Raw genomic sequence first — 26003 nt, 5'->3', positions numbered from 1 at the left:
GACATGAAAGGACTATCTCATCTGTGCAACTGCAGTTGTTAGAAAGCATTGTGTGAGCTAGCTTTTGGGGTGTACTTATGTATCCTACTCTGCTGGCCCTTGCAGAGGGCAGATTGTTTCCTGAGCTTCAGTTGTTCCTCCTTGCCTCCCTCTCTCCTTCCCTCTCTCTCTCTTCCAATATTACCCTTAGTAATTTTGTCAGTGCCCCTATTCCCCAGGATTTCCAGGTGTTTATATGTAATAAACATTTGGATAGCTATCTGGCAGAAAGAAAAACTGAGGTAAAGAGAAATCAAACTTGGTTTATAGTCTTGGTGAGCAAAGAGTTAATGTCAACATAGACCTGATACTCTGTGGCCTCCAGTGGTGTTTTTAGCCCAAGAAAGGAATATAAGCTCTGTAAGAAAATGTTTCTGACGGATTTCTCTACTTTTAGAATAATTCTGCCTTTCTCTGGTCTTTTCTTTAGGTTACAGGCTTTAGGTAATTTAAAATAGCAAATTTCATGTTCTCTTCTGCTAAAAAGAAATATCCTACTGGGTAGTAAACAGCAGCAGAGTTGCAGGTAGAGTAACTTGGAAGCAACATAAAGCACGAAATTGCACCTGAAAGAGTTAATGGAACTACCAGCTCAGCGTTGTGCCAGGCGGTTATTTTTTGTCATGGTTCTGCAGCTGGGTTTAAAAATAACGCCCTCTATTGGGAAAGTCAGGTAGAGGCATATGGCCAGTGCTTGAACCCAGCAGCACAGGGGTGAGCACCCACTCGGCTTTGGAACGCTTGGCTTCTCCATGCGCAGGGAGAAGGCGAGAACAAAAAAAAACCAATTGCTTTCTGCCCCTTCACCAAAACTGTTTTTCAAACAGGCTGTTTCCCATCTCGAGTGAACTCTTGTTCCCCTAATGCTGCTTTTACTTTTGAATTACTGCCCTGGTGGTCTTCACTGAAACAACAAAGCTGAACTTTCGGTCTTCACAGAAAAGACTTGTATGTTACAACTGTCCTCATTAGTGCAAATAATGGCAGATCTAGGCCTGGGAAAATAAAAGCCACGGGCCACCTGCTAGTTATCCTGTTCACTCATTCATGCATTTGGCTGGCTGCAGCATTTTATTTTAGTTTGGGTCATGTTTGCTTTGCCATGTTTAAAACCTGGGGTAAAGAGACAGGGATTATGGCACTGACAGTCCAGCTGTAACACCCATAGCTACTAATTGGCCAGCAGCAGGGGACCTTCAGAGCACTCTTTAACATCCTTGGTTCTCTATTTTGATAAGAGAAGCAATTTGAAAGCCATAAACATAAACACATTCCAGCTTATGTCTCATGGAACCTGTTGATACCCACAGTTTTGAAACTAAAGCTCCCAAATGCAAAATCTCAGCGACGCTAAAATCAATTACCTGCAAGACCAAGCCTCAGCAGTTGCACAGATTTTGCGAAGTGATATTTATTTTTAATTACAGCTGCTCCTTGGTGTATTTTAGCTCACAAATCTGATGAATGAATGTCTTTGAGGACATCACCAAATATTTTTAAAAATGTTTCTTTTTTTCTCAAACTTCAAAGTCTGAAAAACTTTTAGAACCTTTTTATAACTTTTGCTTCATGCTGCAGTAATGTGTGTCTTAAATCCAGTGATCACGTAGAGCAATGATAATATGAACATACTGAGAGAGACCCACGTGTTAGTTGCTTCCATTCATGCAGAAAAGCTGTGTTCCCTAGAAATACGCTTGAATGTTAAGTTTTTCTCTGTGGTTGCTCTGAAATTTGGCATCCAGCAGTAGTAAAGAGCATAAGGGTATTTGTTGAACAAAAACCTGTGTAAATGTCAATATGAGGCAACATAGAATGAAAAAGTGATGTTTTCTGCAGGAGTAAAGGTGAGGGGGCAGTAAGAGGAAGGACTGAAGGAGTACAGACTTCCTATTCAAAAGCGTTGTTAAATCAAATGTTTTGATGTAAACACTTTTTAAAAACATATTCTTAGTGATTTTGTAGCTTGAGCAGTTACTTGGTACTGTTTTCTGTTTCTGTTTTCAATGTTCAGTTCCCATCACTGTAAAAATGTTACTTTTTGTTTTGTTGCTCATTGAGTTGCCTTATGTGATAAGATGGCTACCTTAAATTCTGCATTTTTAGAGCTCTGTAATTGGCTAAGTAATTGCTTTAGATTGTAAATGAAAAAACTTGTTTATCTGTTGTTTCTCTTAAAAGCAAAAGGTCTGATCAAACAATTTCCTCTCAAATGATAAAGAAGAACCCTTACAAATAAGAAAACTTGAGTAAAATAACGACATTAACTAGTGCATTTGGAGTTATGTCCAGTTTGCCTTGTAGGAGAGGTTTTCAGTTTTGAGAAGAGATCCATAATGATTCAGCTTAGTATTAGAGTTTGGCGTTAGAAAAAACCCTGATAGATACCCTTCTGCACTATGGCTGTTAACTCTGCGGTGTAACTGTTATAAAAGAACTGTTTACGAAAACCTTGCATAAATTTCCACTCTGTGAACACATATTTTAAAGCAAAATATTTAAGGAAATTATTTGTTATTTCTTAAAAATACTTGAAAATGTAACTTTCTGTAGAATTAATAAACCTCTATTTCACTTGACATATTATTGCAATAGAATCTGGAGACCAGTTAGTTAGGTAGTTCAGGATTTTTAAGTGATGTTGGATATTGTATAGTCATGAAAGCATGAATTTCATACTTGACAATGGTCAATGCAAGTGGGAAATGGGAAAGGTGGGGTAACACAGATAGTGTACATGCCACTCTTAGCCACTGGGGATCAGTAAAGTACTACTAATCCTCTCAAGCCTCCATACTTAGAGGTGCTTGACAGTTGCTTGTCTTTGTCCTGTTCTAGATTGTTGGAACCCTGACCCACACTCACGACCTTCCTTTGCCAGTATCCTAGACCATCTTACTGCCATAGAAGAGTCTGGTTTCTTTGAAATGCCCAAAGATTCCTTCCACTCCCTGCAGGAAGACTGGAAACAAGAGATCCAAGAGATGTTTGATCAGCTCAGAGCCAAAGAAAAGGTAAGGAGAGAACAGTGCTCCCTGCTTGTGCTCTCTGGATTATAATTTCCCCATTTTGTAATTGAAACAGGGATCATTGTATAGTGCATCCCAGATATAATTTTGACTGTGCTTTACTGGAGCCTGTATTAAGTCCCTGAATCAATGGCAGGTTATGATGCACACAAGGGTAGAATCATGAGAAAAATAAATATCTTCATCCTGAGCTGCTAATTCATTCTAATATTGTAGGGAGCTTCCATTATACACTGTGCAACTGTTATGATGAGTTGTGTTAATTGTTTAAACATCTGATAACTGTTTCACTTAACTGAGAAACCCAGTGATAAGAGGAGATTTTGGAGGGGTAGTTTCAGCATATATACTCTAGTACACACTGCAGCTTTGATTCTACCAGGTTTGTGTTTTCCGGGTTTTGAAGACAACCGAAGTGCATAGACAATGATAAACGTGAGAGCTATCAAGGGAATGGTGTAGTAACTGTTCTAATTGAAGTCCATCTGTGCAGAAAGCAGGAAACAAAAATGCGGACAGGAATAAAAGGAGTGGTGACCATCAGCCTCAAAGAGAAGTGAAAAAAAATGAAATTGTCTTTAAGCATACTTTCAACACAGCTTGCTGCATCTAAAGACAGAGACTGTCTTTACAGTCAATGGTAAAAACTGCAGCAAAATCGCTAAAGTAATATTTTTTTCAAGTTCACAATCTCTTGCCTAAAAATAAACTCATAATGAGCCCCCAACTTAATCAGGGCTCTGAGATTGGATTTAGGAGGCAGAGAGAAGAAAAAAGATGATTTTGGGTCAGAGGAGAGAAGTCCTACAACAATACTTAAAACATTTCTATTCACCTGTTATAGTAGCTTTTGGGGAAAATAGAATAGCTAATTGGCTTTTCTCTGCTGCTGTTGTCCTGTGTTGGAACAACTTTTGAAAACTAGAAACTTCAACAGACAAGGAGAAAGCCAAACAGTAGTTACTAGACTGCCCTCAGGTTGAGTATTCCTCTTTAGTGATGGGGAAATAATCTCATGTGCTGTTCATTTAGAGAGTAAACTGTACCAGATCTCCCTGGTGGTGAGACAGGTAACAATGCTGTTCTTAAAAAAATCTAAACTAAAATCTATCTGATTATCTTTTTGAAGTTTAATTTGAATTCTTCAGTTTTTACCTTCTGCACCGGAATTAGCTAGTTGGAGAGAATTATTCCGAGTTCTGAATTCTTACGTACTTGTGGGGAGAAGACAGGAGTGCAGGGAGAAGTCTTTTTGAGATTTCAAGGACAACTTCGGTTTGATTCATTTTGTCAGCAAGAGTTAGACTGAAAAGTTTGCCTTATGCATCTTCTCCAGGACCATGTCCAGATGGCTTTTGAATATCCCTAAGTAGGGAGATTCCACAGCCTCCCTGGGCAACCTATGCCCAGCGTTCAGTAACATACTCAGTAAAAAAGCATTCAGAGGTGGTCTCCTGTATTTTGGTGTGTGCCCATTGCCTCTTGTCCTGTCACTGGGCACTGCTGAAGAGAGCCTGGCTTTATATTTTTTTCTACTCTTTCCTCAGGTTTTTATGTACACTGATAAGATCCCCCTTTGGCCCACCCAAGGCTTTTTTGTGCTAGGATGAACAGTCCCATCTCTTTCAGCCCTTTCTCATAGGAGAGGTGCTCCAGTCTCTTAATCATCTTCATGGCCCTTTGTTGGACTCTGTCACCGGTATGTCCTTGTCTGTCTTGTACTGGAGAGCCTAGAACTTGAAATAGGATTTCAGGTGTGATCACACAAGTGCTGATGTCCAAACTTTAGTATTGGTATGAAGGTCCTAGAATGGCAAGCACAGAAGTCCTTGAGGATTTTTTTTGGCTTCCAGCTGAGCCTTTAAACAGTGGTGGTAGCAGTGCTGTGATCACAAGTCATTGCTGCTGTACCTTCAGATTAGGCAAGGTTAGTCTTAATGCACAGGTCACAAGGTAGCTTTTTAGTTTCACTTATCTCCCTACAGGAGCTGCGCACATGGGAAGAAGAGCTGAGTCGTGCTGCTGTTGAACAGAAGAATCATGAAGAGCTGCTGCGAAGGCGGGAACAGGAGCTGGCAGAACGCGAGATTGACATCCTGGAAAGGGAGCTCAACATCATCATTCACCAGCTGTGTCAGGAGAAGCCTCGAGTAAAGAAACGCATGGGAAAGTTCAAGAGGAACCGGCTCAAGTTAAAAGATGGCAATCATATCAGCCTACCTTCAGGTTGGTGACATGTTGTGCTGTGCCAGGTGAAATGGGAGCAACCTGCAGGCTTGGTAGCTCCTTACTACTGACACTTAAGCATTAAAAAGTATTGGATGTAATTCGGGAAAAAAACGTACCTTATGGGTTCAGTAAAATAAATGTGATGTTTTTGTGGCTAGCATTGCTCCAAGTTCCAAGATAAAGGCCAGAAATAAACTTGAGATGTTACAGGTTTGTTAATCAGTGGTTGTAAATGGTTAATGGTTAAAATGCTGGTGTTGCAGTTTAGCGTGTTAATATTCAAAGTACCAGTTTAATAAAGGATGTGCATAAAAAATGATGGAGGTTCTTGTTCTGGGAATACTTTACATAATGCTGCAGCAGAAACTGTAATGTACTGGATTTCTTGGTGTAAGAATCTAAAAATTACCAAAATAGATTTATAGCTGTGAGACTGTAGCTCTAGATTACTACTTCTTATGTAAACTTGTATTAACACACGAGTGACCTCTAATACCACCCTTCTGGAAGAAATGCTAAATATTAGTGAGGTCTTAGGGAAGTCACTCTTAAGAGCAATGATGGTGATTTTCAGAAATGATTTATTTGCTGGGAGATATTGGCTGTTCAGAAGAGCAATTATGCTAAAATGTGTATGTTAACTATGCCTTTCCTTAGGTCTGTAAATGCCTGTTTTGGTGGTGCTTAAGAAACTGAGAGATAAGATGAAAGGAATTATACAGGGATATACTTTGGCATAAATGTCAGTCAACATATGGGGCCTGTGTGTGTATGTGTGTTACACATATGCCAAGATATATCTTCAAGAGTGTGAGCACACATTTGTGTTCTGAAGTAACAGTGTGTACAAAGGGCAAATAGCAATTAGCTGTAAAACTTCATTTCTACCTTGATCCTATAAGTTGTGCTCTTTGAAAGTTACCATAAAGTATTTCTTTTTCCCTGTTTAAAAAAAAAAACTTCAACTGTTTTTCTGCTTTTGTTTTGACTTTTTTCTTTTGCTGAACAGATTTTCAGCATAAATTCACTGTGCAGGCTTCTCCAACGATGGATAAAAGGAAAAGCTTGATCAGTAGCTGCTCCAGCCCTCCTGCAAGTCCTACCATTATTCCCAGACTCAGGGCCATACAGTGTAAGGAGCTCAATGTAGTATTGAATTTGGGAAATGTGCAGTCTGTCAGCGTGGTAAGATGTCCAGATTCCATATCTAGGACAAGACTTTAAAAGAAAGTACTAAAATGTTTTCCTTGTACATTGTATGTATGCATTTAGAGAGAAAAATGGAGTGTGTTGGTGATGGGGGGAAATATCACCTCTTTTGGAGTCGAAACCATACTTAACCAAGTCTTTGAAGTATTGCTGTTTGTATAGAAAATACATTCCTGAGGTATAGAGTTAATTTTTAAAAATACTAATTTGCAGAGTAGATCTGTGAAACATTATTGAAGTGGATTAAGTTACTGTTGTAAGGAAACAGAAAAAAAATAAGGGTGCTTGTCATGCAAGTAATGTTGCCATAATAAAACAGAATTAGGCAGACATGCATGTTTTAGAATTATGGAAGTCATGTTAGCTAGTGTATAGTGTTTGCTTTGAATACCATGACACTTGTGTGTCTGGTATCAAACTGGTGGTTCTGAAGGGAGAACAGTGATGGAATAAAGCTGTAAAGGCTACCTATACTTTGAGGGATTAGGGAATACCTAATTTTGAAGGGATTTGGTTGTTAGATCTTTGTTGATAAATGGTCATTAATACAGGAAAATAATTTTCGCTACTATTCCTGTTTTGGCCTATGTTTTATTCTTCATGTTGCCATGGAAGCAATTCTTTAATTTGTCTGTCTGTTTTTCTTTCCCATTTTCCACTGTTCTTCCCACTTGTGAAGTGACTCCTGCTGAAAGCAGTAAAACGTGGGGGCGAAGCTCAGTCCTTCCAAAGGAGGAAGGAGAGGAAGAAGAGAAGAGAGGCCAGAAGAAAAAGGGACGCACCTGGGGACCAAGCTCACTTTGTCACAAGGAGCTAGGTGCAGGAGAAGATGGGTAAGAGAGGGTCTGGAGGCAGACTAATTTCCGGGTTCTAAAACTGCTTATGAGCTGGCTCTCGGGAAATTTGCCTATCCTCTTCCAAACACTTTCCTGCTCCCAGACTTACTTTCTGTACCAGATATGTTAGAGATTCAGATTACAGAACTGCATTCAATCTTTTGCTGGTGAGTGATGCTTTCACTGTTTGCTATTATGTTGTTAGGTGTGTTTCTAATCAGTAGGACTTCCTAGCTGAGCAAAACTCTTTACCTAGTAGGTTTTCTCTATTTTCAGGCTCAACTTTCTGTAGTTTCATATCATATCTGAAAATACTTCTCTCTTAAAATTCTCAGATATGCTTTTTCTTGTCTTAATTTTTAAATAATAGCATTTATCTGGTAGAGCCAGACAAATATCTTTGGTCATTTGAAAAGGACAAATATATGTCCTTGGAGTGAATACATCCTGAAAGTGATCTTTCCAGAGATACAGATTGTACTTCTTTTTCTATAGGTTATTGTTCTGTGGCTGCTCTTTTTTTGGTGTGTGTGTGAATTATTTAAAGAAGGACTCCAATGGATCATTGCTGAAATGCTGCTTTAAACATAGGAGTATTTTGATCTTCTGAGAAGTTTGAATGCTTTGTGACTTTTTTCATGGAGTTTGAAGCTTTTTCACTCTGCTAAGTTGATAGTTTGACTCTTGGCGTATTTTTAGCAGGGAAAATAAAATAACTGGTTATAATCTTTGACTATTGTGTGCTCAGGTGTGAAATGCCTGAAAACCAGATGTTTGCATAATGCATTACTATTGCAGTCCTCTGCAAGAGAACCTGGATCTGTTAGAATATGTTCTGTCTCAAATAAACTTACACATGTTGACAGGGCAATGTGGAGGAAGGTTCTTTGACTGATGTCTGTGCTTTACTTGTTCTGTAGATGAAGTATAGCATTCTACAGAATTAAAACAAATGTCAGACTTCACAATCATTAACTATATAGAAGGGCAGGAGATCACTGAAGCTGGAAAAAAATACTTCTATCTTGAAATCATGTTCTTCGAATTCTGGGAATAAAGCTCTTCAGTTTTCATTACTGTACAGTCTGAAGCACTGATGGCTTTTGGGCACAGACAGCTGGAAGGGAGTTGATTGCTAACTGTAGTTACTCATAAGACTATCCTGTTCTCTCTGCAACTGAGATGTTCTGTAGTATTCAGAGTCTTTCCTAGAGAGACTCGATACAGCTATTGCATTTTGCAGACTATTTGAAACAGGATAGTGTTGCTGAGAGGGCAGTATGGCTAGCATACAATGAACTTCTTTCTGAGGTCATGCTGGACTGCAAATTTTAATTTAAAGGGAACAAAATGGCAGTAAACATGGAAATGTTTTTGGAGGTGTTTTTCCCCTCCTCTTTTTTTTTTAAAATTTTCTTTAGTGCTTGATTTTTTACATGCAAGATTGATTGCAAAAGAAATCAAGGTGCCTTAATTTCAAGAGAAAGTGTTTAATCTCATTTTTGTAGTGGTGCTTTTTATTATTCTGCGTTCATAGCTGTTAGTTATCAGCAGAGGTCTTTTGACTGCTGTTGTGTAATAAACGATGGAGGGACCTTATGACTTTTTTTAAGGTGCTGTAAAAATGTCACAATTTCTTTTTGTGGGAGGGCTTCAAATCTGTGTAGTTAGGATGGATACGTGTATGCTGTAATAGAATGATAGAGAATATAGAAGGGGAAAATGGAAACTGCTGGTGAGCACGGTACATTTTCTCACATCCTTTTACTATTTCAGTCTGAAAGCTCTGGTAGAAGGATACAAACAGTGGTCATCCAGTGCACCGAACCTTGGAAAGATCCAGAGAACTGCACCAGCTTTTCCAGGATTCACCAGCTTAGCAGAGATGGGTAAAGGAATTCCCTGAACTTGATACTCTCATCCCCACTTTGATTCACATTTGAATAAATCTCTTTTTTTTTCTGACCTTCACCTGATACCTTACAGCAATGTCTTAATTTTTTGATACCTATTTTTCTTCTATCCCTTGTGAAATGTCTACTTCCGCCTTCTAGATTTTCTTTTTTTTCACCTCTCTGCATGTGCTTGTTGTCTGTCAAGTTAATAAGCTTCTGTTAATTCTCCTCTAGCTCCATGCTATCTCTCAGCTCCTTTCCTATATATTGATACTTAGATGTGCAGCATGGTCACACCCTCACTTGCAAGGAGCGATCCTTATAATTTTCCTGCCTTTTGCTCATCACAAACATATAAATTTACTCTAGAAGTAACTGAGGTGCAGGTTGTTTCTGAAATGCTTTTCTGCAATTAATCCCAAATAGATTAATGAGTCATTAATTTCTTCCACTTTGATAGTGCTTCCAGGTATTTGTCTCAACCTATCTGCTTTGGAGACAATAACCTGTGAGTATTTGGCAGTTGATGAATGATGCTTGTGATGAGAACAGTTGCATTTTTTGAGGAGAAGCTTGTTTTCATGTATATTTGTAAGACAGTGAAATTTGCTAGTGGAAGTGTTGCGTCAATGCAAAGTCTGTTTTCATTTGCTTTCCAGATGATGAAGACAGTGAATGTCTTAATGGAGAGGACAAAGTGCACCCTTCACCTGTGCACAATCAGTCATACCTCTGCATCCCATTTCAGAAGAATGAAGACTGGGATGGCCCTTCTAGTGATGCCAATGAGGAGTCCACCCCTGTAAACTCTGCTACGAGTACCCCACAGCTGACACCCACCAACAGCCTCAAACGTAGTGGCTCCCACCACAAGCGATGTGAGGTTGCACTGCTTGGCTGTGGAGCAGTGCTGGCTGCTGCAGGCCTGGGTTTTGATCTGTTAGAAGCAGGGAAGTGTCAGCTGCTGATTGAGGAGGAGCCGGAGGTGCCCAAGGAAGAGAAGAAGAAGCGTGACAGCATTTTTCAGCGAGCTGGACGCCCACGCAGGAGCACTAGTCCACCTTCCCGGAAGATCTTCAAGAAAGAAGATCCCATGTTATTGCTAGGCGAGCCATCCACATCCCTTACCCTTCTTTCCCTGTCTTCCATTTCCGAATGTAATTCCACCCGGTCCCTGCTGCGCTCAGACAGTGATGAGATTGTGGTGTATGAAATGCCTGTCAGCCCAGTGACAGTCAAGGCTCCTTTGCCAGCCATTACGAACCCACTGGTCAACGTCCAGATTGAGAGGTTCAAACAAGACCCCAACCAGTCCCTGACTCCCACACATGTGACAGTCTCTTCCCACACCCAGCAAAGTGGGCACAGGCGCACACCTTCTGATGGGGCCATCAAAGGGAGTGGACTCATTGTCAACGGGTGCCCAACCAGTGGATGCCCTTCCAGTAGCTGTTTAACTGGAGCACTGGGAGCAGGTAGGTTTTCAGCCATCTTCCTTTTCCTCTTCAGAATAAAGACACAAACAGTATAATTACTTGTTACTTATACAGAATCCATTGTGATGACCAGCCTGCAAGAATTGCTTATGGATGCTATCTTTACACAAATAGTTAACAGAATAATGCAGTAATGGTTTCTGTTCCAGCATCTCTGCACTAAGGAACTCCTTGCTCCCCCTGTGCTGTAAGGCAGAGCACAGTATTGTTTCTTAGACAAAAATGGTGCCAAAGTACAAATACTGCACGTTTTTAACAGTTCCTTGGGGTTCCATCTTCAATGCCTTTATATACTTGTTTGTAGTTCAAAGTGAGTTCTGATCTTTAAGGCAGTAAAAACGGGATCTCTAGAACAGTTGGTGCTTGTGCCACTGTTGCTCTTATTCCTTTGCAAATAAGAGGGGTCTTCACAAATAGGTAGTGTTCTCACTGTTGCAGTCTTTAAAAGTGGATGTGACTTCATAACTTAAAAAATGTTTTCCTGTGTTCTTGCTCTAGTAATTCAGAGGAAAAAAAAAGGACTAGAATAATAAATTAAAATTTGATTTAATTAGATCTTTTCCCAATGGTAAAACAAAATGTGAGGTTGTATTTTGAATGGAAGTCTGCAGTAAAATGTGGGTTAATGCAGTTGAGAATTCTCATTAAAATGGTAAAAGTTATGTTGTGTTTGTAAAAAAAAAAAAAATCAAGCAAACACCATCCCCCACTCCTAAACAAAAACAAACCAGGAAGCATCTGCAGTAGGTAGTGTTAAGTGGCTCTTCCAGGAAGTTGGTCCTGCTTGTGACAAACAGGTGTTGTGTATCACGCTCTGTCTCCCTGATCCATTCAAGCTATTAGTGGGTAATGTGCCCTCTGAAGGATTTGGAGATCCCTCCCCTCTGGTAGGAGGTCAAATCCATGGTCTCCAGTCAGAAAATTGAAGAAAGCAAATGAGGAGATGAACAAAACTTGGTGCATGCGCTAGGTCAGTGAAACAAGTGTCTTGCAATGTGTTGAGAACAGCGTAGGGTTAAAGAAGCAAGTTACTTCAGGTTTGCATCATCTTGAAGATACGGAGTTTGTAGATTCTGAACGGAGGCCTTCTGCTTTGAAAATGTTTTTGCACTGTACATACAATAAGCCAAGATCTGTTGGAACAGTGACATCTAACATGTTTCCCTCTTCTCTTACATTGTCTGGTTTGGATAGGTGTATTAAAAACACCTAGTCCAAGTAGAGATCCCACTGAGGTCCCTCGCCTGCCAGACCCCAACCTTGTTTTTCCTCCAACCCCAAGACGATGGAATGCACAGCAGGATCCCACACTGGAAAGACCCAAGACATTGGAGTTCCTGCCCCGACCACGTCCTGCAGCCAGTCGGCAGCGGCTTGATCCCTGGTGGTTTGTGTCACCCAGCAATGCCAAGGGAGAATCTTCTGCCAACAGTTCAAGTACTGATACTCCAAGCAATCTGGACTCTTGTTTTGCTAGTAGCAGTAGCACTGTAGAAGAGAGACCTGGACTGCCTGCACTGCTTCCTTTCCAGGTGGGTCCTCCTGTAGAGGAGCGGACACTGTTGGACATGGATGCTGAGGGGCAGAGCCAGGACAGCACCATTCCGCTATGCAGAAGTGAACTTAACACACACAAAGCTGCAGCATATGAACTCAAGCAAGAATTCTGGTCTTAATATGAAACCAATGGGGACAGTGAGTCCCTCTAAATTCAATCCTACTTTTTGCACTGAGAATGCACTTTGAAGACAGATGAGATGGAGGGATGCTACAGAGATCATATGGTGCTGCCTCTGCTGAAGATGTATTGTTGACTGCCTAATTTTTTGTCTGCAGTTGGGTGAAACTTGGCAACTCTGAGCTGCTGACTTTTGCTGTGGGGTTTTTCTGTAGTCTTCCCTGTCCTCTTATTGCAGTTTGAATCTGCAATGAGCTAAAATTATCATATCAAAGCCTTTTGTTACTGACCTTGTAGGATTTGGCACTTGCAGTAAGTATATTGGTATCTATGCTGGTATTAATCAGTATTTTCAAAACTCAGATATTATACAATAGCAGACATCAGTGTTTGATGTTTTCCCAAGGAATCCAGGACAGAAACAATTAATTGTCTAGAGACTACCTTCTCTGAAATATATTCAAATCATTAGACAGGCCTGGGAATCATCGTACCCCCACTGAAAGAGCAAAAGTAGCTATCTTAAGGCTTGTTTGTCCTCTTTTGCTTAACTGATAGTGTAAGGTGGAACAGATTGCAGGGGAAGGGCATGGCATCTCCACTGATGGAGGTCTTTGAGAGCAGGTGAACCAGATGAAACAAGTAGGTGTAGTTGATCTTGGCTTCAAGGTAGGTTGAATGAACTTCAGTGGTATCTTGAGGTCCCTCTCAGCCCTATTTTTCTATGACCTGGTGCTTTCAAGAAGATGAAGTCTTATGGTATGGCTGTTTATCTTGCTTTTTTGTTTCAAACTTTGGTTCCATCTGTCCCTTTTTTCCTACCGCCTGTTTCTCAGGCTGTAGTGAAATTGCCTCAGCTTTGGGAAGGGAATTAGCAGGAACTCTTTCTTTAAAGCTGTGTTGACTTGCAGAAGTAAATTACATGTTCCCAAATTTATCTTCTGTTTTTTCTCCTTTCTTACACTTTTTAGGAGTGACCCATGAAACCCGAGACTGTTCTTATGCACACTGGTACTTGTTTAAGGCTATTTTGAAAATGAGGCTTGTTAGTAGTTGGATTGTGCAAACAGGAATTGGAACATCTGGATTCTGTTTCATTTTGTCTCTGATTCACTGTGTGACCCTGGGCAAATAATGTAACCTCTGTGCCTGAATTTCCCCATCTGTAAATAATAGGAATAATACCTACCTCACAAGGGGAGGGGTTGGGACATATGTAATGGTCCTTTGAGATCTTTAAGTGAAAGGCCCTATAGACATATAAATTCTTCATTCTTGTTCAAATATTAAAAAACTAAATCAGGAGCAAGAACAGACCCCTGTCTTGAATGAGGAAGTCACATAAATAGGTTGTGCCTATGCTCACAGTTTTCTGTACAGGGACTTCCAAGTGTGTCTGTGCCACTACAGGTATAACTTAGTGGCTGTAATGAAAGCTTCACGCTTCCCTAGGTTCAACACTATAAATAAGAGATGTAGCCTTTAAATGAGTGTAATAGGGTAGTCTGCTTTGTTGCAGGTTAAGCATATCTGTTCACTCTTTTTGTACAGGTCTGCGCTCATTTTGCTGATCTACTGACCATTTGGTTGCAAATATCTCATTTGACAGTGCCGCCAATGCAGTGCTCAGCCTGTTGGGGCAGTCCAGTCCTGGTGTGAAAGCAGTGTAGCCAAATACTTCCTGCAGCTGTCAGCACAGAGAACCTGTGTGTTTACGTGCATGTAACTGGACTTTAAAAACCAGCATGTGAGGAAGAACTGTACATAAGGTTTTTTAGTTCTGTTTGAGGACTGAAACTAGCATGTTGCCATTAGTCAAGTGCACCTTTTTTCCAAGCAATTACAGTATGTTTTTGTGTAGAAAGGTCACATATTTCTTATTTATCACATTCCATGAAAAATTTTTAATGGCAGAATTACTTTCTGCCACGGTCCCCATTAAATGCTCCAGAGCTAGCTTTAATTGTGCTATACTAGGTGCTGAAGTTGGATAGACTGTGTAGACAAGGTGTTGTGATGTGGGACTAAGACATTTAAAAAAGAAAACTTACATTTCTGACTGTTTTGTTAAATGTAGAACTTAGCATTGTTGATTTCTTAAGCATTCATAGTTTTACTTTCCATTTCTGAAAAATTAATCTGTGATCCCGAGACTAGCAAAAAGACAAAACCCATCCAACAGATGATTGATTTTAATTGTGCTATAAATCAAGCTCAAGGAAGTCAAAGGGACTAAAAAGAAAGGGATTAAAACAGTCTGTTATTCAAAGTCTGCCTTACCATTTTAAAAAGACTGAAACAAAACAGGATCAGCTGTTCTTAAATGTAATGTTTTCTATCCAAAAAATATCGTTATAAATGTCATGGGGAGTATCATGTGCTCTGCAAAGGTGTCACCTGGAATAGCCCCATTTGAACAGAAATCTTTAAAATCCATTTACTTGCACGAAATGGAAGGCTACCTGTTTAGGTCACATTGTTTTAACTCAACCTGCTAAAGTTTCTGTAAGTTCACCAAGTAAACTCTAGGTTTCTGTCTAGTTCCCATCAGTCAAGACAGCTGGAAGAACAAGTCGTTCTGTCACCTCTTTTGCTTAAGAAAGTTGAGGATGACATATCAAACCCTCCTTGCCACTCTCTCTCTTTTAGATAATCACTTGGTGAAAGTGGTTATGTAGCTGAACAGTAAGAGCATCTTCACTAATACGGAATGGACGTTGCTCCATCAAATGGGTAGGACAGGTGACAAGGAGTCAAGTCAGGGTTTTCAAACTAGATACTGTTATTACAAAGCTGCTAGAAAGATTAGGTAGAAGCATAATGTTTGGGGTGTGTTTGTTTGTTTGTTGGTTTTTTTTAAACCCTCACTTGATGCAATTATCTTCATTGAATCTAGAACATGAATTAACCCGAGGCAGTCTTTGAGCATCAACCCATAACTGTCCTCCGGTGACTAACCTGAGGTATCAGGCAAGAGAAGACTGTTGTGGAACCAAGACTATTGACTTTAGTAGGTGGTAGGGTATTCTCTGACAGGCAGAGGGGGCTCTCAAGGCAAAGAGCTGTTTTACCTTAGGAATTCCCAAACCTCTCCCTATATCCATCTGTGCCATCCTGGCTTGAATTTGCTTCTTTCTTAATCTGTTGGTGTTTTTCCTTCCCACTTGTGTGAGGTGAGGTGTTCCACATCTCCAAAGGAATGCTCCACTGTAGTCCACTAGATAGTGAGAAGATGTGAGCCCGTCAGCTCACAAATCTTTTTTTCCTACTGACCACTATTATTCCCATTTTTCAGGGAGATAAAAGTTTCAGAATATTGTTCATTAACATACTTTTCTAGTAGTATTCTTGAGGGAAATAGTGAAAACATTATTTAAAAAAATTCCAATAAATGCATTGCTTCCTAAGTATCTGAATAAGTTGCACTTTTTTTTTTCTGAGAAAATTAGAAAAAGATAACATGAGAGCACAAAATCACTGAGCAGTCTGAAACGTAATGACAAAAGAATGGAGTAAAGTGTATCTAATTACAGGAGGATGGGGCAGTTTTTTAACTGATAGTAGTAATGAGATTGTAGCTGAGAGAAATGTTTGTGGTCTAGAAATATGCTTGTGCTTTTGTTTAGTCAGCTACCAGTATGGATCACTATGTAATTGATATGCTGATTTAGGAAATACAAAAAAGTTTGTTGACCCTTCAAAATATGCTGTTCTTGTAGCCTGTTTGGTTTTCCTGTGAAACTGGGGGGAAAGCACAGACATAGCAACCAGTGCAAAAAAATTATGATTTTATTTTATAAATTTCTACTGGTTTCACAGAAATTGAGTGTGGGACAAGTAGAAAGAAGAAAGCTTTTGTGTCAAAACTAAGGTGATTAAGTAGTTCTGGATTTTTTTTGCTGATACCGTTGCTTCTTACGGACTGCACAATGCTCTGTTTTACCAGCAAGCAGGTCTTGATCTCCTTTCAGTCCTTTTCAGAGGTGCAAATGTAACCTTTTGTAGGTATTTTCTCTCCAGATGAGTATTGCAGTGGATTGATATTCATTATGAGTCAGGAAACCTCAGTGAAAATACTCTTTTTGTAAAGGTTTTCTAAAAAAAGGAGTATTTTTAAAGTGAATATTTTGCTGTTGACGTAGAAAGACCTATTCTGGCTTGACATGTTTTTATGATGAAGTATTTTTCTGTACCTCTAGGAATGGGAGTAGTTGCCTTCCTCTTCATAGCATGCTGTTATCTTAAGACTTTGTGGACAATACTGCGTAGAGATGTTGCTTCGATATGTCACGAAACTGGATACCTCTCATTCTGTCGAAGGTGAGGCAGTAATGGTCGAGTAAAGAAAGGTCTTTGCCACCTGGAGTGTTCTGTTAAATAGAACATGACAGGAAACCTCTCATCTTGAGTCACCTTTCTAGCTTGAGCTTAACTTTTATTTGGAATTTAATTAATCTCTGTGGGATTAATGTGGGAGCTGGAGTCCCTTTAGATGTATGGAACCAAACCTAATACTGTATCCCAAAATTCAGTGACAGCCTGTTACTTTTGTAAGTAATTTTAAACCAATTATAATGGGCTTGTTTCTTTTGGATTTTTTTTTTTTAAATCTTTCTTCTTGGAAAAAGTGCTTATTGCTTTCTAACCTTTTTCATTATTTTGGAAATGTTCTCAAGAACTCTTACCAATTCTGTGTTGAATAAGGAGGTTTGTATCTTTCACAGTGATTTAGGCCCTCCTTTTGGCTTTGCTTTTTTTGGTATGAAACAAGAACATCTATATTTGGAAACTAAGATTTCTGATCCTTATCCTGTCACTGCAGATCAGTTTCTTAGCTTCCATGCTTTTAAATCACTTAAGACTACAATTTGGATAAAACTGGACAGTAAGAGTGAGGGGATAAACATGTTTTAAAATGTGTTTGCGAACAAGCAATAAGAACACCAAATATGGGAACCAAAATATACTCATGCTGTCACAGAGCATAACTTTCAGACTTCATAAACATTTGGTTGATTATGTAATTAGGGTACCTTTAGGAAAGAATGCCTTCCAATGTTTTTCTGTTACGTTTACTATTTTAAGATTAGACTGTGATTAAGATTAGAATATGGTGGTTTTCACAGTATGGTAGCTAGCTGGACAGAAAGGATTTTTACCCAAATTTGTCTCTCTGATTTTTTCCTCTATTTTCAGTCAAGTTTGTGGTTTAATTTTTTTTTATTATTTTATTTTTTTTTGGTGTGTGTGTGTGTTTAACAAACAATACAGTCTTCTTAAGAAGAACTTAGGTTTTATTGGTTCCTTAGCCTTACTTTCGTGGTTTCACAAGGCAGTATGGAAATGAATTCATGGCTTATTCTGCTGCTCCCTCTATTGAACACACTAGTAGAAAGTCATATGCTGCAGTTAAGATGTGCATTTGCTTTTGGTTTTTCCCATGCTGAGTTTTTTTTCAGCAGCTCTGCTATTGGTCAGAGATGGACACAACTTCTGAAATTACCTATATCAACTTTATTTTTGTATGTCGAAAGTAGTCACTGCCAGGCTAATGAGGTATGTGTGCTTGATTAAAAAGTAGTTTGTCACTGGTGACTGGGTGGTGGATCTGATGTAGCTACCAGGATTATTATTATTCCTCTCTAACAAGGATCTCTCTTTTTGCTACTGGAAAGTCTCCAGCACTTCATCAGTGTTTGTACACAAGAAATACATTTTATCTCCTTCTGTACATGTGTGAAAAACCTCTTACTTTTTCTGACCAGGAACATAATTTTCCTACTAAGAATGGCTTCTTGGACTCTGTGTTTTTGTTCGTTTTCTGTTTGTTTGGGGATGTTGATTATTTTTGGTTTGTATTTTAAGCCTATGAAATATATATATGTCTGAGGTGCATCCTGTATTCCTAGGTGCCTTCCATCTCACGTGTTTCCTTGCTAGGAGCTGAGTTTTTTGGAGGAAACTCCTGGTTGTAGCTTTCAGTACTGTTCTTCATCACACACCAGGCCAAATACCAGAACAGTGCTCATGTGCTCCCAGTTAGAGATGTGCCCACACCCCTCTGTGAAGACATGTGCTATCACTGGCTCTCAGTGTCTCTGTTAGAATTTTGCCCCTGCCCCATCTTTATTGGTTATTTATTCTTGTTACCAAAGTAACAAGCCTAAGACAGAAAACAATACATATTTTAGGTGTGCTTTGACCTAAAAGGTTTCCAAGCTAGAAGCATAAGATACAACTGGGTGAAGTGAAAGTGGAGGTTGGCAGGAAATAACAAATAAGAATGAAGTTATCCTTCTTAATGTAAGTCAGAGAACAGAGCTGCTTGGTAATCTGTTGGCATCATTGGTCATTTGGGTCCCAAAGAAGAATTTGAGGAATGTGTAGTCACTTAATGTGTAGTTACTTAATTTCATAGAATGGTTTGGGTTGGAAAGGACCTTAGAGATCATCTAGTTCCAGTCCCTCTGCTATGGCCAGGGACACCTTCAACTAGACCAGTTGCTCAAAGTCCCATCCAACTCATCCAGTTTCTGGTTGGTTTGTTGTATTTTACCCTGAGCTACCTCATTTATAGAGATAGAATGGGAAGAAAGTTCAAGTTTTGGTAAGAATTGCACTAAGTAAGCAATTGAGGCTGGAATGAGATGGGAGAGCAGAGGCAAACACTGCGTTTGGCTCTTTGATGTGCAAATTCCTGATGGAGAAATAAAACCAACCGTTTGGTTTATTAAGATTATACTTTCTTTATAGATTGGTGTCTCCAAAATAAACAATAAAGGACAAGGCAGGGCATTTTTCATGATGATTTCTGATCTGTGGAAGAGTTGATTGTCCACAGACCAAAAGGTGGTGATTTCATATTGGTCACTACTGTTTTTACAAGCAACAGTCTGTTTTTTTCAGAACAGATTTTTTTTTTTTTTAATTATCTCATGTGCTCTTAAAATGGATGTACACATGATCCTGATTGTTTTCCTGTATTTGCAGTCCTGTTTTCCTAATGTATCAGCTCCTAATAACAGTCCTTACTGTGTCTGAATGCTACTAATGTGCAGACAATATAGCTGATATTAAGAAACTATGACACATTTTTAGTGTGCAGTGTAGTGGATTCATAAGCTCAGCTTGAAGTGGACTACTGTGAGATCTGTAGCTGGTGGGTCAGATGGATGCACAGCTAGCAAAAAAGGGCTTAGAACAAATCTGCAGGAGGAATGCCAAAGTTTTATTTGCTTAAAATAAGCAATTTGAAAAGTAATCATGGTGGGGAAAAAGGCCTTTCATTATTCAGAAATACTTTTCTAGGATCTTGTCCATGCTCTAAATTTTAGCAGCCAGGATAGCTAGAGAAACTACATTGTGTTCAAAAGTTTTTGGCTGAAACATAAGACTAGAATAATGCATTTTAAATATGCTATTTCAGAGTGATTGATGCTGTCTCCCTGTTCTATCTTTGTTTCACTTCAGATTTTTCTCAAGAACAGATGTTGAGGTTGGATAAAACTAACCTCCTTGTCTGGGGAGACATATTTGTCTGAAAAAAAGAAACATTGTTCTAGGCGTGTGCTGATGCTTTTGTGTCTCGCAGTCTTAGCAGGAGAGATTATAATGGAGCAGGAAGACATGCTGGTGTTTTTCCAAGCTTTGTTGATAAGATGCTGCTAACAGCAGTTAAGTTTCAGAACAAACATGGCCTCTGATTGCTGTGTGGCATAGCTCCGTTGCACACTGAGCTTCTTGAGGTTTTTCTATTCCTTAGGTTTTTCTGGAATTTGTGAATGTGGCCACTTCTCAGCTCGGGTAATGTCTTTGCTCCCAGGCCTAGTCAGTGTCTCAAAATGAGTTGTTACTGTCGGCTGCCCAAATATTCACATTAGGCTTGTTGTAGTAGGAAGAGTTCATATTTAGGGTAATTACTTTTCAAGTTAAAAGGGAAGAGACCTCAATTCAGAAAACTCTTCATCACATACTTAAACATCACTGAAGTCAGTGGAATGTGTCTGTGGGTCAAAATGCACAAGACCTCGGTTCAGCAAAGCTCTTTAAGTTGGGGGATTGTCCTATAGAGACCAGTGGTGAAGGACCAGGCTCTTTACTTGGATTGCCAGAGAAAAGAGTCAGTTAACCTGAGGAAAGAGTTCCTCAACAAGCTTCTGGGTAAATGCTGGTTTGACTGCTGACTCTTGTGGCCTTTCCATGACTGCACATGCCATGCCTATTTGACTGCTAATTCTTACCATAAGCAGGGTAAGCATTGAGAATGTTTTCTGACATAGGATGAAAGAGCAACAACTTCTGCATTAGCAGATTGATATCTGTAAAGGGGCAGTTAAGTGGTGACTGGAGATTGTGTGTGCAAATGGCAGTTTAACCTGGGGCCATTTCTCTGGTGTTTGTTCTCATTTTCAAAATGCATCCCTCCAGGCTGGTGGACAGACATGACAAGGTTCAGCAGTGATCAACATCCACCACTTCACTAGAGTTCTAGGGTTCTTGTCTGTCAGCTGTTGGCACAGCACTTTGTGCTGCTGTATGTGAATCCTTTCTTGTAAATTCACAACAAGCTAGAAATATCTGAGATATTTTGCCTCACTCAAGTTGAGAGGCTTAAATGGAGTGGCAGGCAGCAGTGGTGGAAAAATCAGGGAAAATACCTGTGCTTTTAACAATGTCTTTTCTGTGGCTTTGAAAGTTCAAGAATTTCTCAGCCAGAGAATGTATTTCCTCCCTCTTTTTATAAGCTACTTCTTTCTTTTGCCTTATTATTTGTGGATCTTCTCCTGCTTCTGTTTAAAGCCAGATGCAAAAAGCAGTGACCTGACTTTCCTAGGTACAATGTTGTAAATCTGAAGAACCAGGTGAGTAGATCTCTTTAGTATAAGATCATGCCCCATGTTTGATCCTTTGAGATATGAGGTAGTTCCTACTTGTGTTGAAATCACTGTGTAGAGGATGTTGGGTACTTCATAAAGAACTCCAAACTCTGTAGGACTGAGATTCATCTTACAACTCCAGTATTTCAGTCTGGTTTTGGAGACCTCTCTGTGTCTTCTCTTCTGTTTATGGTGTTGAAAAGTTTGTTGCTATGGAAGTAGCACCTGAAGGTATATTTTGCCTGAAGAACCTGCAGTGAAGCAGTTGCATTAGCAAATGGCAATGTACCCCAGAGTTGAGTAAAATAACAGAGGCCACCAAGTTTTTCTTGTTTGTGTGATGAAATGTTGTCAAATTAAGTGATTCGTTGGAGCCTTCCTTTAACTTCTGTACAGCAGTAAGCTTAGAGGAAAAGAGGATTGCATTATTTTTTAAAAAGCTTTATTTGTGACCTGGACTTGTTGCCTCTGACCCTCTTGGGCTTAAATAGTTAAATTATATTAATGTCCGGTTTGTTTCACTGTAGGTAACACATCAACTGAATACTCTTGTGCATAATCTACTGTATCTTTCCTCTGTTCCGTGTCAATGTATTATGTGTATTTGGATTACAGTTCTTTTTGTATTAAATTATTTTATGTTATAGAACAATATTTAAGCGAAGCAAAGAGCTATTGGAAGTTGTTGGCGTTTTGGGATTTCTTTTCTCTTTGCTCTTTTTTTGGATGTACTGTAAATTGTAAACCAAGGATGCCAAGCAGGCTTGGTTCAATGGCTAAAATTATTGTATTACAGTGTAATGCTGATCTAGGCCTTGTCTCAACACTAGAGCACACAGACTTGAATAAAACTGTTATAAAAGTGATTGTCTTTAGGCCTTGAGTTCTTGGGTTTGTGCTTCAAACAATTTCAAGCAGATATTTAGAATAGCAGTGGCATTACCTTGCTCTGAGGATTTGAGAATTTTGCCCAGTGCAATAAGAAGCTTATTTTTCTTTGCTAGGTATCTCAATCCTGATCAACTGTTCCAGCTCTGGGTCCTCCATAGGGCTTTTGAAATGTTTCTGGAAAACCCCTGACAGTTTAGTACAAGTCTTGGCACACGGTAACTGTCTGCTAAACTCCCTTCTGGCTTTTCTCTGAACCGGGTAATTAATTGCATACCATTTTTATTAAGGCTAATATTTCTGTTCTGTTAGCTTGAGATTTTTCTACTCTTTATTTAGTATTCCAGCCAAAATGTGAATCTTAATGCCTGAATCTGAAGCTAATGCAGTAACATGTTTTGTGCATGTTGACATTTAACAGATGGTTTAGATTCGCTTCTATTGCTGTGCCTTTGTCCCTGCCACGTCATTCAGTGAGACACATTTGCAGGAACAAGGATCTTTCCAAGCTGTCTTTCATCTGCTGTAGGTGTGCAAGCCAAAATAACATGGTTTTGATTCCTAGGTCATGTGTTTGATTCCCAGGTTGTACCTTTGCTCTTCTCTGCCACCAAGCCATCATTTCATGTTTCTCTGCTTAAAGAAATGTACCTGTACTGATGAACGACTATGCACTACAAGAACTTAGGTTTCATAATTTCCTTTGAAAAAAGATTTTTTCTAATGCAGGTATGTGCAAGAAATCCCAACAGCCTTCCAACAGATACAGAGACTGAACAATGCATAGGTAGGTACCTTCAGTCATATATTCCATTCAAACTGCTGTAGTGTTGCTTTGTGATAAACTGGGAGGAAAGTGGACAGGCAGTCAATTTAGTTAGAAATAATAGCATGCAAAATGAGTCGCTTTTTCACTTGTTACAACAAAAGGTATCTTGCAGTGTTTTGTCTTTCAAACTGTTTTCCCACTCCTTCCCAAATCCTGCCCATCTGAAACTGAGTATTTCTGCCTTCTGTAATGTTCTGCAGAGTAGGATTCTCTCCTAAAAGAAGCAGATTTTCTAGCTGAATTCATTCCCCTGTCACAACCACAAGGTTACCATAGTGTTCAAGCTGCCCTCAGCAACAAAAATCTACATGCATCATGGCAGATACCTTTCTGCCAGCAACTGCAGCATCTGCAGACCATGGCAGAAACACAAAGCACTGGGACAGAGTAGAAAAATAAAATAGTTTTCTAAGCAGTGGAATCTAACCACTTCTAGCAGAGAGGGAACATCTTAAATGAAAGCTGGCAGGGTCAGCATGGATGCAGAATGAACACACCAGCAGATGCTTTAGGCTGAGTAGCTTCAGTTTTTCATTGGTTGATGTGTGGGCAAGTGTTGGGCATAAAAGTTCTACAGTGATCTACAATTTGTATGTAGGCCTTTAGCTATGAATGCGCTCAAGTGAGGAAATCATGGATTACATTATGTTCCTCAGATGGTACGTGCTGAAATAATAGATTTAAGTGGTGCTACTTTGATGAAACTTGCAATAACCTTCCAAGGCTATGCAAAGGGAAAAGAGGGCAGGCTTTTCTATAGTATGCAGCTCATATGATGAATTAGTCTGCTGTTTCTAGTGAAATTTTGATATTCTTGGCCCTTCTGACAAGCAAGGAAAGGGAGAGGATGTCCTGCTAAAGCTAGGCTTAACAATTGTAATTAATTGTAAGATGCAAAGTATGTAGGCATATTGGTATCAGACTCAAGAAGACTAAGCTTTAGCAAAAATTCTGGAGTGAATACGGCAGCAACAAACGTCAGTATCTTAACAAGGGTTAACAAGCTTTGTCTTCGTGCTTGGGTACAATGGACACTGCAGTTTCCTTTGGCAGTGAAAGAGGAAATAATTGTGACTAAGGATTGGACAAAGCTCTGGAGCTTTCAAGTAGACTTCAGCATGCTTTGTGGCTCTTTGCTACTTCATCTGAAATCTTATTAAATGGCATGTGATTTACTTCTGTGAAGTCCTCATTAATTTAAAAATGAACTAATCTGAGTGGAATGAAAAGAGGCAGGATCAACTGATGGCATTCCAACACAAAGTACAACAAAACCATAATCGCTTTACTAAATATAACCGAAGTGCATACACTTCATGCTTGCAAAATTTGCTCTGAAATTTATTCCTTTCTCCCCAAATCATGCTCTAGTATCTTAACTTTATAACAATTCATGGGTTTGAAATTTAAAAAAAAAAAAAAAAAAGGCATGCATGGGGTTATCTGTCACAGATTGCAGCCCGTATTTAAAGAATCGACTCTCATGGATGTGAATATCATCCTCTCCTACAGGGACCCTGAGGCAGCAGTTGGACAACTGGACATTGTACATTGAGCTTACTATTTTTGCAGCAGTTTGGCATTTTTGCTTTTGGTGATCTTCCTGCAATTGTATCTGGCCATTTACTTCTTCTACAGATACCTCCAGATCTTGCAGGTCTTAGTTGGAGGTAAAAAGATCTTCTAAGCTGGTGTGCATTATGAAGGAGAATTGCTTCTTGATGATGACTTGTGACTGGAGAAGCTGGGGCAAAGGAAGAGGTCTCAGACTTAGGGGGAAGGAAGAAGTCAAGAGGTGAAAGGTTTCTTTATTCTTGTCTGCCTTCAGTAGGGAAAGGATGGCTGGAACAGGAACCAGCACTGAGGAGAATGGGTTGGGCCCTGTTGGGATGCTACAGGAAATAAGGAGAAACCAGCAGTTTCTACAGAAGAGGAAATACTCTGGCTGGTACCTGATCATGCAACTGGTTTCCAACAGCAAAAGAGAACATGGGGTCCCTGAAATACTGATCTGCTCACAGTGATTTTGAAGCCAGAGGGAGGATGTTTCCAAGAAAGACCAAACCTACACTTTTCACACCCTATCTGGTGTGAAAGAGAGGTAGAATTTGCATCTCTCTCTGTTTTTGAGGGTAGAAAGGGTCAATTCCTAGAGTGACAAGAAGCAAGTATGGCAGGAGAGAGATGTCCCATCATCAGCTTCAGGTCTTAATCCCTGTTGAACTCAGAACCTTGTCTCTGTAGGCCTGGTTATCTCACTGCATCTTCCAAACAAACAAATGTCAGTGATGTCTCTGGGCAGGCAGAACCTTTTAGGCCAGCTCTGTAGCATACCTGTAATTTCTGCTACTTCTACATTTGTTGTTTCTATGCTGGTGTCAGGACAATCAAGTCAGCTCTGAAATGATTTTAAATTTGGACCTGTCCAAGAAAAAAACTAAATAAATCCCCTCCTTATTGCATCAGTAACATTGCAAACTCATGAGCAGAACTTCCAGGTATGCTTCCAGCAATACTAGTTTAAAAATTTTATTCTACTCATCTAGTCAACCCATTTGTATAGTTGACAAGAAGTGAAGGTTTTCTAAACAACCTGGTGGCAGTTATTGGTGGTATCAAGGTTATACCTGTAGTGTTTGGGTTTCCTTAATTAGGTTTTTGTGTCAGTGTGCAGCAGTGTCAGGTACTGCTCTGTAAGAAAAGGTGAGCTGGAGCAAAGGGTGGCAGCAGGGCTGTGGCCGCATGGGTACAGTCCCAGGGTACCTGAGCAAGGTGAACAGAGCAGATCAAGTGACAGTAACCAGGGCCAGCCACTGTCCAGTGATTCAGGCAAGTCTGTAGGGATAAGACAGGTCCAAGGTCAAGCTAGGAAGGCAGAGAGGTAGAATTTGCATCTGGGTGAGCAAGGTATCTCGGCAGGATCATAATTTAGCTGAGGCAAGGACTGTGGGCAAGAAAACGTGCCTGCTTGGTGAAGGTGGGGAGTCTGTGATGAAATT

The 26003-nt window shown here is 39.7% G+C and overlaps 1 protein-coding gene across 9 annotated transcripts in view; it reads left to right on the top strand.

Annotated features, from left to right (window-relative positions):
• Positions 1-26003, top strand: part of MAP3K9 (mitogen-activated protein kinase kinase kinase 9) — a 131507-nt gene that overhangs the window by 35386 nt on the left and 70118 nt on the right. For 4 of the 9 annotated variants that reach the window (XR_007631593.1, XR_007631592.1, XR_007631591.1 and 1 more), the window contains exons 5-11: positions 2878-3053; positions 5054-5294; positions 6307-6429; positions 7186-7339; positions 9119-9231; positions 9897-10712; positions 11928-16731. Coding sequence is in view for 3 of the 9 variants with exons in the window: in XM_050336914.1 (XP_050192871.1) it covers positions 2878-3053; positions 5054-5294; positions 6307-6429; positions 7186-7339; positions 9119-9231; positions 9897-10712; positions 11928-12409 (2105 nt within the window). In the remaining 6 variants the exon portion in view is untranslated. Of the gene's footprint in view, positions 1-2877; positions 3054-5053; positions 5295-6306; positions 6430-7185; positions 7340-9118; positions 9232-9896; positions 10713-11927; positions 22154-26003 lie in introns of those variants that run through there. The other 5 variants (XR_007631595.1, XR_007631594.1, XM_050336916.1 and 2 more) reach the window with 5 other exon arrangements.

This window comes from Myiozetetes cayanensis, unplaced genomic scaffold, assembly GCF_022539395.1.
Source record: "Myiozetetes cayanensis isolate MyiCay16 unplaced genomic scaffold, myiCay2020 scf6-25, whole genome shotgun sequence".
NCBI lineage: Eukaryota > Metazoa > Chordata > Aves > Passeriformes > Tyrannidae > Myiozetetes > Myiozetetes cayanensis.
The sequence above is the reverse complement of the archived record's forward strand: the minus strand, read 5'-3'. Positions and strand labels throughout refer to the sequence as shown.